This window comes from Canis lupus, chromosome 21 (assembly GCF_003254725.2).
Source record: "Canis lupus dingo isolate Sandy chromosome 21, ASM325472v2, whole genome shotgun sequence".
NCBI lineage: Eukaryota > Metazoa > Chordata > Mammalia > Carnivora > Canidae > Canis > Canis lupus.
This window is the reverse complement of record NC_064263.1, coordinates 21,926,241-21,940,796: the sequence shown is the minus strand read 5'-3', so window position 1 is coordinate 21,940,796 and position 14,556 is coordinate 21,926,241. Positions and strand designations below refer to the sequence as shown.

General features: G+C 37.4%; 1 protein-coding gene across 11 annotated transcripts in view; it reads left to right on the top strand.

Moving 5' to 3' along the window:
* The window catches only part of ACER3 (alkaline ceramidase 3), a 158,419-nt gene that overhangs the window by 134,302 nt on the left and 9,561 nt on the right, over positions 1-14,556 (top strand). For all 11 annotated transcript variants that reach the window (XM_049098737.1, XM_025419593.3, XM_025419594.3 and 8 more), the window contains 3 exons: positions 6,569-6,670; positions 9,530-9,634; positions 14,041-14,086. In XM_049098737.1, coding sequence (XP_048954694.1) covers positions 6,569-6,670; positions 9,530-9,634; positions 14,041-14,086 — 253 coding nt within the window. The remainder of the gene's footprint in view (positions 1-6,568; positions 6,671-9,529; positions 9,635-14,040; positions 14,087-14,556) is intronic.

Below are 14,556 nucleotides of genomic sequence, written 5' to 3'. Positions count from 1 at the left end.
TAGTACAATTAGCTAAAACAGGATTAGTCAAAACAGTCCATATAGTTGGAAACTTAAAACCACACTTGGAAATACAAGTAAAGAAAAAAGAAAGAAAGAAATCAAAGTAGAAATAATATAATACTTATAATCAGTGAAAGTACTAAGTACTACAAATCCAGTACTACTACAAAGTACTGGTTCTTAGAGGGAAATGTAGCCTTAGATATTTACATTAGAAGTAGAGAAGCTAAAGAATAATGAACTAAGCATACAACTTCAGTAATTTGAAAACAGATCAGTAGAATCAATCCACACAGAAATGAAGAATGCAACTACTAAAGGGCAGAAATTAATGAAAACAGATGTAATACTGAAGATCAACATCTTCAATCTAATTTTGCTCCCTTCTGAAACCCTACTAAGACTCCAACAAAGGAATTTATTTATAAAGCGTAAACCCACAAGAAGACTCCATAAATTTTAGTGATAGATGGATTAGTGCTCACCCAAGAAAGCCAGATTTTAAACAAAGAACCTCCAGTTTACATCAGAATTTTCTCAAGTATTGAGTATCAAGCATTAGCAGCAACAGAAGTTTGGAAATGCAGTTGGAAGAGGGGTCTTAAAGAAGACTGGTTAAAGGTCTTAAGAAGCTATTAAATGCTTACATATTCTCACCTACTCCATACCACTGAACAACTGCAGGAACCTGTAGGTTTACACTCTGGTAAGAGTGAACAATGTCTCTAGATTGGGTTTTGCCAGACACAACTGAGCATGTGAATACTGTGATGAAATCAGACATTGGGTGACCTTATGCATTTTGAATGTTGAATGTAAAAACCTCTAAGGAGAAAATTGAGAGAATCTTCTTTTAGGGAATATGAGAAGCCTAAAAGACCTAAAGATACTGATTTGGGAGTTCCCTAACAATTGGCCTAGCAAAATAACTCTACAATGAAGGTTACTAGTGTTAGGGCCTCAATCCATATGCTTAGAGCAAGTGGTCACCTTTAATGAGGAGAGAGTGCCAGACATGATGAATGCATTCAATATGAAAGATAGAGGCCAAAACAAGGGAAGAAAGCTTAGAAGAAACAGCTTATGAATGAAGAAGAAAACTTCAAAAATAACAAAACAATAAATATTACTAATCCATTCATATTCCTAGAAATATACTATATCTATGAATCAAGAGTATGATGCAATAAAAAAAAAAGGTTAGAGAATCCCTTCCCCCCACCAAAAGGTACTAAAGATATGATAAAATGAAAAACTGAAGGATTTGAAATGTACAGTTAAAGAAGCCACTGAAATTCCTTCTTCTGAACACACATTGGGATTGCATTATGGTCCATCATCCCCCATCCACCAGTAAGAGTCTACCACAGTGCAGAAAAGGCACTAAGTCCATGGTATGGTCCAGAGTAAACAAGACAGCACAAGGCCTCAGGACCCTTGGGACCACTCATCACCACTGCTATGGAGAAGTCTCTGAGCTTCACAGCAGAAAAGGCAGAAGCAAAGACAGGCACACACGCGTGCACACACACACACACACACACATATCCCTGAATGCCATCAGGGTATTACAAAAGAAATGGAGAAGAGACTCAATAGAAATATTACTGGGCCAGATATAAGAACCAACATAAAAAAAGGGGAAGGGACAATGCAGATGAAATGGAAGGGAAGGAATCATTACCAAAATTATTTAAGAAAATACCCTATAATTGAAAGACAAAAACTATTACATTGAAAGAACCCACTGGCTATTCAACACAATGGGTGGAAATAGACCCGTGCCAGTTTCAGAATTCTTGACGAGGATTCCATAAGTTTGTAGAATTAGAAGGTAGATATACATAAAAAGGATGAGGTTTGAGGCTTATCAAAACAAAATTGTGGCAGCTAGAATTACAGAATTTTAATCTAGAATCCTATAGCTAGCTAAACTGCCAACTCATATATTTGAGTTCTCACAAAAACTTATAGCCCATGAACTATTACTCAGAAACCTACTGAGGGATGTATTTGATCATAATGAGAGAGTAAACTTAAAAAAGGGAAGGCATGAGGAAATCCAGCGTCAAAAGAGGTGAAGACAGTTCTCAAGGTGAAGAGGAAGGGAAGGGATTTCTCAGATGATAGCCATGCACTACTCAGGAAAGCAGTCCAGAATGAAGCAATGTGACTTCCAACACACAGATATGTTGAAGGTCTTCTGTATTATACATTCACATAACTGATAATAACGCGTAGTCTAGTCTGCCCCCAGAGTCTTGTCTGTACTTAGCTTGTAGGGAACATTTGCTGATAAAATTCTTGCTCTCTTCTGTGTACCCTGCTGCCTGGATAACCAAAGACATTCATTTCACCTTACAGAAGAATTTTGCTTTGAACTGCTGAGAGCTGAAGATTGGCCCTGGTAAGTAAGTTTAGAAGCAGAAAATAGAGAGTACCGTACCCCCACTCATCATCTTCTGTCACTTCTCAGCATCTGGCCCACCCTACAACCTTGCCAGATGACTTCACTGTGTTGAGCCCTGTGTTTCCTGGAACTCATTCTTGCCTCTCCTAAGTGGGGTTATGATAAGCTCTGAAAAGCTGCAGACAGACTATGACTCTCGTAAGCTAATCCTCTCTGAGAACCTTCATCAAACAGTGGCAATAATGCTTTTTCCACACACAGCCAGGTTTGTGCTTTCCTGATGGTTTTTAGATTGTCTTTTTCATTCATGTATATAGAAATACTTATAGTTAAAATATTTGAGAAAATCCATTCTTGTCATTCACCATATTAAAAAACAAAGGAGAAAAAGTACATGAAGATAGTAGATTTAGAAAAAGCATTCTATAAAATTCAACAGCTATTTATAAACTAAAAACAAAATAAAACGCTTTGCAAATTAGTAATAGAAGGGAACTTTTTAATGTAAACTCTACAGTATTTAACACATGTAGTCATGAAATGTTTAAAAAATTATCTTTAAAATGAATAAAATAAAAATATATATTATCATCATTTCTATTCAAGATTATACTAGTTGAAGGCATATCCATTATAGTATTTGCAAATCACATATACGTAAAACGTCATAGGACATGTACCAGAAAACCACTAGAAGCAGTAAGTTGGAATTCAGCAAGTTCATGAAATTCAGGTGATATTCAGAAATCATATTTCTGTACATTAGCAGTGAACAATTTAAATTTCAAAAGTACAATTTCTAGGAGCACCAAAAAACATCAGATTAAAGATTACATTTAGCAACTGTATGTAAGACCTGCATTTGGAAAACTATGTTGGACAGTTTTTTTGCTGAGAGAAAGAAGACCTAAATCAATGGATAGATGTACCATTTTCGTGGATTAGAAAACTCAATATTGTTAAGATGTCAGTTCTCCCCAACTGACCTATATGTATGTTTAACTCAATCACACTCAAAATCTCTGCAGATTTTTTGGTAAAAATTGAGAAACTGATTCTGAAATTTACAGGGGAATGCAAAGGATCCAGAAGAACTAAAACAGTTTTTAAAAAGAATGATGGGGGCATGTGGGTGGCTCAATCAGTTAGGTGTCTGCCTTTGGCTTAGGTCATGATCCTGGGTCTTGGGCATCAGGCTCCTGCTCAGTGGGGAGCCTGCTTCTCCCTCTCCGTCTGCCCCTCTCCCCAGCTCATGTGTGCATGCATGCTTGCACTCTCTTTTTCTCTTTCTCTCTCCCTCCCTCTCTCCCTATCTCAAATAAATAAATCTTTAAAAAAATGACAAAGTTAGAGGACTTACACTCCTTGATATGCTCTGTGCTACACTAATCAAGACAATGTGGTATTAGTGGTAAGAGTGAATTATAGATCAATAAAACATCCAAAAGTAGACCACTCATCCATACTGAACTGATGTTAAGTAAACATTTTCAAAGGTAATTGTGTGGGGGAAAGGATATTCTTTTCAGTAAATTATGCTGAGACAACTAGATATTCTTATTTTTAAAATGAACTTAACGGGGCAGCCCGGGTGGTTCAGCAGTTTTTTTTTTCAGCCCAGGGCATGATCCTGGAGACCTGGGATTGAGTCCCACATCGGGCATACTGCATGCAGCCTGCTTCTCCCTCTACCTGTGTGTCTGCCTCTCTCTCTGTGTCTCTCATGAATAAATAAAATCTTTAAAAAAAAACACTAAATAAAAATAAAATGAACTTAAGGGACACCTGGGTGGCTCAGTGGTTGAGCATCTGCCTTTGACTCAGGTCTTGATCCTGGGGTCTGGGATCGAACCCCACATTGGGCTCCTGCGGAGAGTCCGCTTCTCCCTCTGCCTGTGTCTCTGCCTCTTTCTCTGTCTCTCATGAAAAATAAATAAAATCTTTGAAAAAAATAAAAAATAAAATGAACTTAAACTCATGCCATTATAAAATTTAATGCCATTACAAAGATTATGAGAATTGAATCATCCCTAAATATAAAGGCTAAAATTACAAAACTTTTAGAGGAAACTATAGAAGTCTTTGCAGCCTTTGGTTAGGCAAAGTTATTAAATAGGATACAAAAAATACAAACTATAGTGAAAAATTGATGAATTAAACTTTATCAAAATAACAAATTTTTGTTCTTCAAAAGACATTGTTAAAGTGAAAGCCAAATCACAGGCTTGGAGAAAATACAAGTATATATCCAGCAAAGGACTTAAATGTTTAGGATAGAAGCACCTGGGTGTGTCAGTGGTTGAGCGTCTGCCTTTGGCTCAGATCGTGATCCTGGGGTCCTGGGATCAAGTCTCATCAGGTTCCCCATAGGAAGCCTGCTTCTCCCTCTGCCTATGTTTCTACTTCTCTCTGTGTGTCTCTCATGAATAGATAAGATAAAATCTTTTAAAAAATTAATGTTTAGGGATCCCTGGGTGGCGCAGCGGTTTGGCGCCTGCCTTTGGCCCAGGGCGCGATCCTGGAGACCCGGGATCGAATCCCACGTCGGGCTTCTGGTGCATGAAGCCTGCTTCTCCCTCTGCCTATGTCTCTGCCTCTCTCTCTCTCTTTCTCTATGACTATCATAAATAAATAAAAATTAAAAAAAAATTAATGTTTAGAATATGTAAAGAACTCTTACAACTTAATAAGAAGGCAAACAACCTTTTTAAACAGGCAAAGAGTGAACAAACACTATCAAAGAAGATACATGGATGGCAAATAGCACATGAGAAGATATTCTATAACAGTCATTAGAGAAATGCATATTAAAACCACAATGAGGGATCCCTGGGTGGCGCAGCGGTTTAGCGCCTGCCTTTGGCCCAGGGCGCGATCCTGGAGACCCGGGATTGAATCCCACGTCGGGCTCCCGGTGCATGAAGCCTGCTTCTCCATCAGCCTATGTCTCTGCCTCTCTCTCTCTCTCTCTCTCTCTCTCTCTCTCTATCATAAATAAATAAAAATTTAAAAAAATTAAAAAAAATAAAACCACAATGAGATCACTAACATGAGGAACAACTAAAATGAAAACAAAACAAACAAAACAAAAGCCTATGTTATACCAAGTGTTGGTGAGGATATAAAACAAAAAACACTCATAGAGGGGTACCTGGGTGGCTCCATTGGTTAAGCATCTTTGGCTCAGGTCATGATCTCCAGGTCCTAGGATCAAGCCCCAAGTTGGGCTCCCTGCTCATTGGGGAGCCTGCTTCTCCCTCTCCCTCTGCCCTTCCTTCCCCTACCCCTCATAATCTTATCAGTGTTCATAGGTGTTTTGTTATCAAAAAAATCTGGAAACAACATAAATATCTACCAACATTTGGACAGATAAACAAATTGTGGTATATCCATATAATGGAATACTACTCAGCAATTAAAGGAAATGAAGTATCAGTACACATAACAACATGGATGAATTTTAAAGTAATTATGCCAAGTGAAGGAAGCCATACCATGAAGAGGATATGTTGTGTTACTCCATTTATATAACATTCTAAAAAATGCAAACTAAGCTTTTGGAGATGATGGATATGTTTATTATCTTGATTGTAGTGTTTCATGGATATATACAAATGTACTGATCAGATATACACTTGAAATATATCCAGTTTAAGGCAATGATACCACATTGAAGCTATAAGAATATATAAACTAATGTTCTTGTTTTGAGTAACTCACCAAGCTTCAGTTTTCTCATTAGTGAAGTGTAAAGAATAATAGGTATTATTTAGGGTTTATTTGAAGATTTTATTCATTTGCTTGTGTATCTAATTGACTGTGGTGCCTGCCTAACACAGAGCAGGTGACTCAGTCAATGTTAATTCCGTTCCAGCACTCCCCTCCCTCTTCCAGGGAACTGATAAAGTTATTGAGGACCTTCAGATTACTTTCTTAAAACACTTAACCAAAGTCTTAATGGCATATTCTTTCTCATTTTTAATGGCTAAATGTAATAGGCAAATGTATTAGAGATTTTTTTATTGAGAATTTAATAAATAGGTTTGCTTTTAATACTAACGAAAACCTTTCCTTCTCGTGAAAGCAATAGTTTCAAGCTCTGATCATGACTTGACTTAACAAAATTTCATTTTGCTTTCCCTTTTTTTCCCACAGGGTTTATCCATGGCTCAGAGGACTTGGTTATACATCCTTGGGTATATTTTTATTGGGATTTCTATTATGGAACATAGATAACATCTTTTGTGATTCACTGAGGTAAGATATATTTTCAATCTTTGAGAAATATTTTTGGAAGCAATCTATTTAGCAGAGAATTTCATAAGCATATAGAATTAGTAGTGTCATGATGTGAATTTTTGCCATTGTTGAAGTTAAAAAGTATGTACAGCACAATAAAGTTAAATTCTGAGAATACTTGTTTAATTAACCTAAAAATTTGGACCAAAGACTATTTTGTAGTATCTGTAGGGATTTGTAGAGTTGATCAGATACTAGTTAGGCATCTGAAAGCTGCCTAATCTGCTGTGTTGAAGAAATGATTTATAAGAAGCATGTGAGATACATGTATATATTTTGTACTTTTTTTTAAAAAGATCATATTTATTCATTCATGAGAGACACAGAGAGAGAGGCAGAGACACAGGGAGAGGGAGAAGCAGGCTCCATGCAGGGAGCCCGATATGGGACTCAATCCCACGTCCCCAGGATTACGCCCTGGCCCAAAGGCAGGTGCTAAACCGCTGAGCCACCCAGGCTGCCCTAATTTTGTACTTTAATATACTTAATGTTATTTTCTAAGAAAGACATATGTTCCTTTTACCATCTGTCAGCAATTATGTATTGACTAGAATTTGAATTTGGGGTCTCTGGACTTTAGTCTGTCACAAAGATAAATATCTTTTTGGACCTCAGTTTCCATTACATGAACATGTTAAAGAGATTAAACTAGTGGGTCCTTCCAACTCAAAATTCTATGCTCTAAAGTTTTGTATAAACAGAAAAGCACTAGAGAGAGGCAATCAGCAAAATTTAGACTGTGGGAAATCTACAAGATGAATGAATGACCTGGTCTCTTCAGCATAAATTGCAGAGGGGATAGAACACAGAACAGGAATGTATAGATTAAAAAAGACTTAAGGGGAGCCTAGGTGGCTCAGTCAGTTAAGTGCCTGACTCTTGATTTGGGCTCAGGTCATGATTGCTGGGTGGTGAGATAGAGCCGCAAGTGAAGCTCTGAGTCTGCTTGGGATTTTATCACTCCCTCTCCCTCTGCCCCTCCCTCCCCCTGTGGGCATACTCTCTTTCAATAAATAAAATTTTTTTAAAAAATTAGAGACTTAACAGATACATAGTATCAACCAAATGCAATGTGTTGATTTTTTTTAATTCTGATTCAAGCAAACAAACTGCAAAAATCTTTTAAACTTATGAGAATTAAGATTTTGATCAGTAATTGAATATTTGGTGATATTAAGGGATTATTGTTAATCTTTTATATGTGAAAATGGTATGGTTATGTTTTAAAGAGTTGGGTTTTTTTTAAAGATTTATTTATTAGAGAGAGCACACAAACAAGATGGGCAGAGGGAAAGGGAGTGAGAATCTCAAGCAGACTTATGCTGAGCCCAGAGCCCAGCTTGGGGTTTGATCTTGTGACCCTGAGATCATGACCCCAAGATCATGACCTGAGCAGAAACCAAATTGGTTGCTCAACTGTACCACCCAGGCACCCCTTTAAAGAGGTTTTAAACTTTTAGAGACACATGTTGAAATATTTAGAATTAAAAATGCTACAATATCTGGGATTTATTTCAAAATATGGAAGGGGAGAAGTACATGAGAGTTTAGATGATTAGCTGTAAGTTATAATTGTTAAGCTGGATAATGGGAACATTATTATTTTGCCCACTTTGCACACATTTGAAATTTTCTATAATAAAAAATTAAATAAGTAAATGTGTATTTTAAATGTACACAAACAGACAAGTAATGTATCTTGCTTAGAAATCTAAATTCTCTGGCAGCCCGGGTGGCTCAGCGGTTTAGGGCTGCCTTCAGCCCAGAGCCTGATCCTGGAGACCTGGGATCAAGTCCCGTGTCGGGCTCCCTGCTTGGAGCCTGCTTCTCTCTCTGCCTGTGTCTCTGCCTCTGTGTGTTTGTGTGTCTCTTATGAATAACTAAATAAAATCTTTAAAAAAAAAATCTGAATTCTCAATGAATGGTTCTGAATCAGTATTACCGATCACAAGCTCCATTGTTGAGAGCATTTACATTGCTAAGAGAAGTCATCATCCTCTGAATGAGAGCCACTAAGAAATAAAGTAGATTCTTAGAGATGGTAATTGTCTCAAAAATTTATGGGATATCTAGAAAAATAGTTTTACATTGATTTTTTTCTCTTCTAATAAATGAGAATATTAATATAGTACACAATCAAAAAATCTAGAATTTGAGACTCAGCTGTGCCACTTAGCTAAGTGACTTGGGCAACTTGATCTCTGAATTTTAGGTTCCTCATCTGTAAAGCAAAGCTAATAATAGCTACCTCAAAGACTCACTATGAAGTGAAATAAGATTTACAAAAGTACTTTGTAGACTGTATGGTGCTTATCTAAGATGATGGTTGTATGTAGGGCAAGGAAAAGCGTGTGTCTGGTTTCTTGAGTGAATAGCTAAGTAGACTAATGTTTCGCAAATTGTATTCTAGGGAACACTTGTTCCATAAAGTGTTCTTAAGATATTACTTGAAGGAAGGGTTTTGTGCATTAGTACATTACCTGAAAAAAATGAAAATAACTCTTGTATTTATGATAGGACTTCTCACAGCCTTCATTCTGTTAATAGACATTGCAGTCTGCAAGAGGGCAATAAACTATTACTATTTCCTATTTTTTTGAACTCGGGGTCATTTCTTCATGAAACTTCTGCTAGGAATACTATTCCTCAGAATACACTTTGGAAAACAGTATGCAGACTACAGCAGACTTAAGGAAATTAAATAATTTCCATGTCTGAGAGTAACACTTCAAAGTGTTCAAAGGCTTGTCAGCATTAGTTGCTAAATATTAAAAAACTGATAATAACCTGGTGATTTCTTTCTCCCTCTTCACACAGGAACTTTCGAAAGAAGATGCCACCTATCATAGGTGTTGCCACACAATTTCATGCATGGTGGCATATTTTAACTGGCCTTGGTTCATATCTTCACATCCTTTTCAGGTAGGAATTAGAGACTTTTTTAGCATGGTATTGAAGTATTTTTTTCCTTTACCCTTCAAATAGGATGGTGTAAATATAAAATGCCAGAGAGAAAATCAGGATTTAATGCTTTAGCTTTGCCTCTGCCACTAGGTGACCTTAAGTAAGTCCCTACCCTCTCTGAAGCTTAGTTTTCTAACATGAATTAGTTGTACTAACTGACATATGATCTACATTTTAAATAGTTGTTCATCTCCTTTTTTAGAGCAAGTAGGATATAAACATTTTCATTTCATGTTTATCAACATATCTTTGTTTATAGAGAACAAATTTAGAGGGGAAAAAACAGATCCTCTGAGTAGCAGACTGGGAAAGCATGAGTATGAGAAGTCCCCAGTTTCCCTGCTAAAGAGTCTGTTGGAGTCTGTCTCTGTTAGAGGTCAGTCATTTACAACAAAAATGAAATTAGAATCATCTATGATCACATTATTCAAATAATACCTCCAGGGATGCCTGGGTGGCTCAGCAGTTGAGCATCTGCCTTCAGCTCAGGGTGATTCCGGGTCTGGGGATCGGGTCCCACATTGGGCTCCCTGCATGGAGCCTGCTTCTCCCTGCCTGTGTCTCTGCCTTTCCCCTCCCCCCCCCATGAATAAATAAATAAAATCTTTAAAAAAAAATAAAAGGGAAGGGATAGGAAATGTTTGAGGAAATTAACAAATGACAGGAAAGGAGAAACAAGAATGACTGTAAAATGAGTCTGAAAATTACAAACCTAGTACCTTAACACTGCCCAAGTAGTCCTGAGAACATTACAGAAGTGTAATACAATACAGTAAATTTCAATAATGATGAAGAAGAGGTGAAAGCATACTCATCATATTCTATTTTAAAAGGCTAGGGTTCCCACTTTCCCCTTTCCTTTTTCACCTTCCCTTTTACATTTCCCTTTCACCTTCTTCTTCTCTCCTGCTGGTATGGAAAGCCTTCAAGGAAGAGGGTAATGAGGGGGAAGAAGTGCTGTGCCAAAGTGACAGCATTCAGTGAGGAATAAAGAAAGGAGCTCAGTGGTAGCAGGATGTTGAGCTTCCAAGAAAATCTGGTGGTGGTGAGAAAGTGGCTGCTGTGCACTGCAAGGAAACAGAGCGATTAAAGAAAGAGATGTGACAGGGTAGGTGGAAGAGATAGCCAGAAGTTAGAAATGGGTTACACTGAAGAAGTAAATTATTTGATTAAACAATAAGTAAATATACTGGGGATAACAAAAGCCTGATTTCTCCACTGTCTCAGAAGGGATTTGCAAGTATGGAAAAAAAGAAAGCTAAACAGATTCTTGAGGGGGTTAGATTGGAATTTAAACTGTTAGGGGCACCTGGGTGGCTCAGTCGGTTAAGTGTCTGACTTTGCCTCAGGTCATGATTTCAGGGTACTGTGATTGAGCCCGGAGTCAGGCTCCCCCCTGACTGGAGAGTCTGCTTGTTCTCTCCCTCTCCCTATGCCCCTCCCCCCACTCCTCTCTCCCTTCCTCTCTCTCTCTCTCTCAAATAAATAAATAAATAAAAATCTTTTTTAAAAAAGGTATTAGTGCTAAGCCTAGGTGACTTAGCAGTTAAGCGTCTGTCTTCGGCTTAGAACATGGATTCTAAATCCTGGAGTTCTGGGATCAGTCCCATATCGGACTGCCTGCATGGAGCCTCCTTGTCCCTCTGCCAATGTCTCTGCCTCTCTCTCTCTGTGTCTCTTATGAATGAATGAATGAATGAATGAATGAATGAATGAATGAATCTTTTTTAAAAATGTAAATGTTTAAAAAAAATATTTAAATGATAACAATTTAGCATCTGGGAGACAAGAATACAGGAATTCATACCAATCTTACAACTTTCCTATAAGTTTGCAACTTTTTTTATATTAAAAACATAAAGAAGGGGGATCCCTGGGTGGCTCAGGGGTTTAGCGCCTGCCTTTGGCCCAGGGTGTGATCCTGGAGTCCCATGTCGGGCTGCCGGCATGGAGCCTGCTTCTCCCTCCTCCTGTGTCTCTGCCTCCCTCTCTCTCTCTATGTCTATCATAAACAAATAAATAAATAAATCTTAAAAAAAAAATAAAGGAGAGGGGAAGGTCAAGCCTCCCGATGATGGCAGGGGTGGGGGTGGGGGTTGAGATATTTAGTGCAAATAAGCAAATAGAAAACTGATCATCTAACTCGTAATCAAAATGCCTTCTAAACCGTAGGATATCCATTTTTGTGAAAAACGGGCTAAATGAGTAATTAATACTCATGAATACATAATTGTCTTTGTAAGGGTATATGGTAACTGGTAAGTACCAGCAGTTACCTCTGGGCTGAAGGTACCAGGTAGGAGACAGACTTTTTTCCTGCGTACTCTTTCATACTCTTCAAATTTTTACCAGATGATTATACTACTTATTTTTTTAAAATGTTTAAATAAAACAATTGAGGGCAGCCCGGGTGGCTCAGCGGTTTAGCGCCGCCTTCAGTTCAGGAGACCCGGAGATCCCGGAGACCTGGAATCGAGTTCCATGTCGGGCTCTTTGCATGGAGCCTGCTTCTCCCTCTGCCTGTGTCTCTGCCTCACTCTCTGTGTGTCTCTCATGAATAAATAAATAAAATCTTTTTAAAAAAATAATAAAATAAAATGAAACAATTGAGATTTTTTTTATATCCATTAAATGAGCTTTACAATATTTTGAAATTTCCTTCTATATTCTTTAGTTGCAATGAAATAGTATGATCACACATTACTTGTCAGTGTAAATTGATGTAACTCATTTGGAAAGAATTCAATACTATATGTGTTTGTGAAAATAAAATACTTATATTTTTATCCCAGTTATTATATTCCTTGGATTTATCCTAAAGAAGTAACCAGAAAAATGAAAATGTGTATGTAAACTCAAATATATTTAGTACAGTGTTACTTAATTAGCATAGCAACAATAATAATAGAAGAAAAATAAACTGCCCAAGAGGGTAGAATTATAAAGTAAATTATAGTATACCTTTTATTCAGCCATTTATAAATGTGAAAATTTTATAGCTAAATAGAAAGGTTTTGGATTATTTGGATTTTTAAGTGAAACATATGAAAATCATACACAGGTAATTATTAACACTGTAAAAACTAATTTGTATGGGGACAAAGGCTAAAGTAAATACAGAAAAAAAATGAAGCATTTGACTGTATTTGGTGGTAGGTTTGGTTTTGTTTTCTATTTATGTTAAAATTATTTTGATTTTTTTAAGAAGGCAGGGAAGATAGAATATGTTTTAGACACATTTCATCCTAAAAAACTAAAAATAAAAGAAGCTTGGATATTTAAGCTTCAGTTATGGAAATTTTGATTCTTTGAGTATCTCACTGAATGAAGCATGCAAATAATATTTCAGAGGGATGATTAGAGAATTTAATAAAATAACACATGTGCCCTTTAAGACTTAAATACTGTACAAATGTTTGTTTCAAACAAAGAGTTAACAAAGTGAAGCAAAAATATCTAAGCTTGGAGCTTTGCTCCATCACTTTATAACTGTGTAACAGTCTTGAGCCAAGTTTTTACTTGCCATATGCATGGATTTATTTTTTTTAAGATTTTATTTATTTATTTATTTAAAGATTTTATTCAAGAGAGAGAGAGAGAGAGAGAGAGAGAGAGAGAGAGGCACAGACACAGGCAGAAGCAGGCTCCATGCAGGGAGCACGACGTGGGACTTGATCCCCGGTCTCCATGATCACACCCTGGGCTGAAGGTGGCGCTAAACCCCTGAGCCACCTGGGCTGCCCCGAGATTTTATTCATTTATTCATGAGAGGCACAGAGAGAGAGAGAGAGAGGCAGAGACACAGGCAGAGGGCGAAGCAGGCTCCATGCAGTGAGCCTAATGTGGGACTCGATCCTGGGTCTCCAGGATCACTCCCTGGGCTGAAGGCGGCACTAAATCGCTGAGCCACCCGGGTTCCAGTCTGGTCTTCATAGGTTACTTATTCTAAAGGCTACTGTAAGGAAGATTTTCCTTACCTTCCTGATTATCTCATACCTGTATTGTAATCCTCGTAGAACTAATATAACCACTTCCAAAATATTCTAAGAATACTCTACCATAAATCTTCAAAAATGAAACTGCAACTATGATATGAATCATTAAGCATGAGTGGAGTGCTCCCTACTAAACTACAATCATCCCAAGGTCACAGCCTGAGAGTATTCATTTCTGTCCTCCTTAGCATCTTGCCAAGTGTTCTGCATAGAGTAATGGCTCAAAAAATGGTTGCTAAATGAACAAAGAATCTACTAGTGTTGCTTTTTCTCTGTATATATAGAGGTACTATGGTTAAATGTCAGTAAATCAGTCTGTATGAATTAAAAATTAATCTGAAGAGTTTTCCCTGTCCCCTTTTCTTTCAGTTTATATACAAGAACTCTTTACCTGAGATACAGGCCAAAAGTAAAGGTAAGTTCCCTTCCTAGGGGTGGGTGTGCTTGCGTGTACGCACGCGTGCATGGATATGTTGAGGGAGGCACAGTATTGAGAGGATAGACCAGAGGTGGAAGAAGTGGATGGGGTGGAAGGGTAGTAGAGAGAGCACAAGCTTTGGAACCAGATGCTTGTGAATCCTAGGTCTTCCACATCTTGTTCTATGACCTTGGGCAAGTCTGTTCTCTTTAAGCTTTAGTTTTTTCAGCAATAAAATGGAGCTGTTAATAGCTATGTTCCTGAGTTATTTTAAGGATCTGAGATGATGTAAATGCCCAGCTCCATGCCTGACAAAAAAGGAAGCTTATTCCATTTAAATAAATTAAATAAAAATCATTTCTGAGATTTGATTCAAGTCTGGAAAGACTGTGCCATACTCAGGCTACTAATACCAGGACTGTTGTTAGTATACCTAGCTCATGGATTCTTTTTCCATGATAACATGG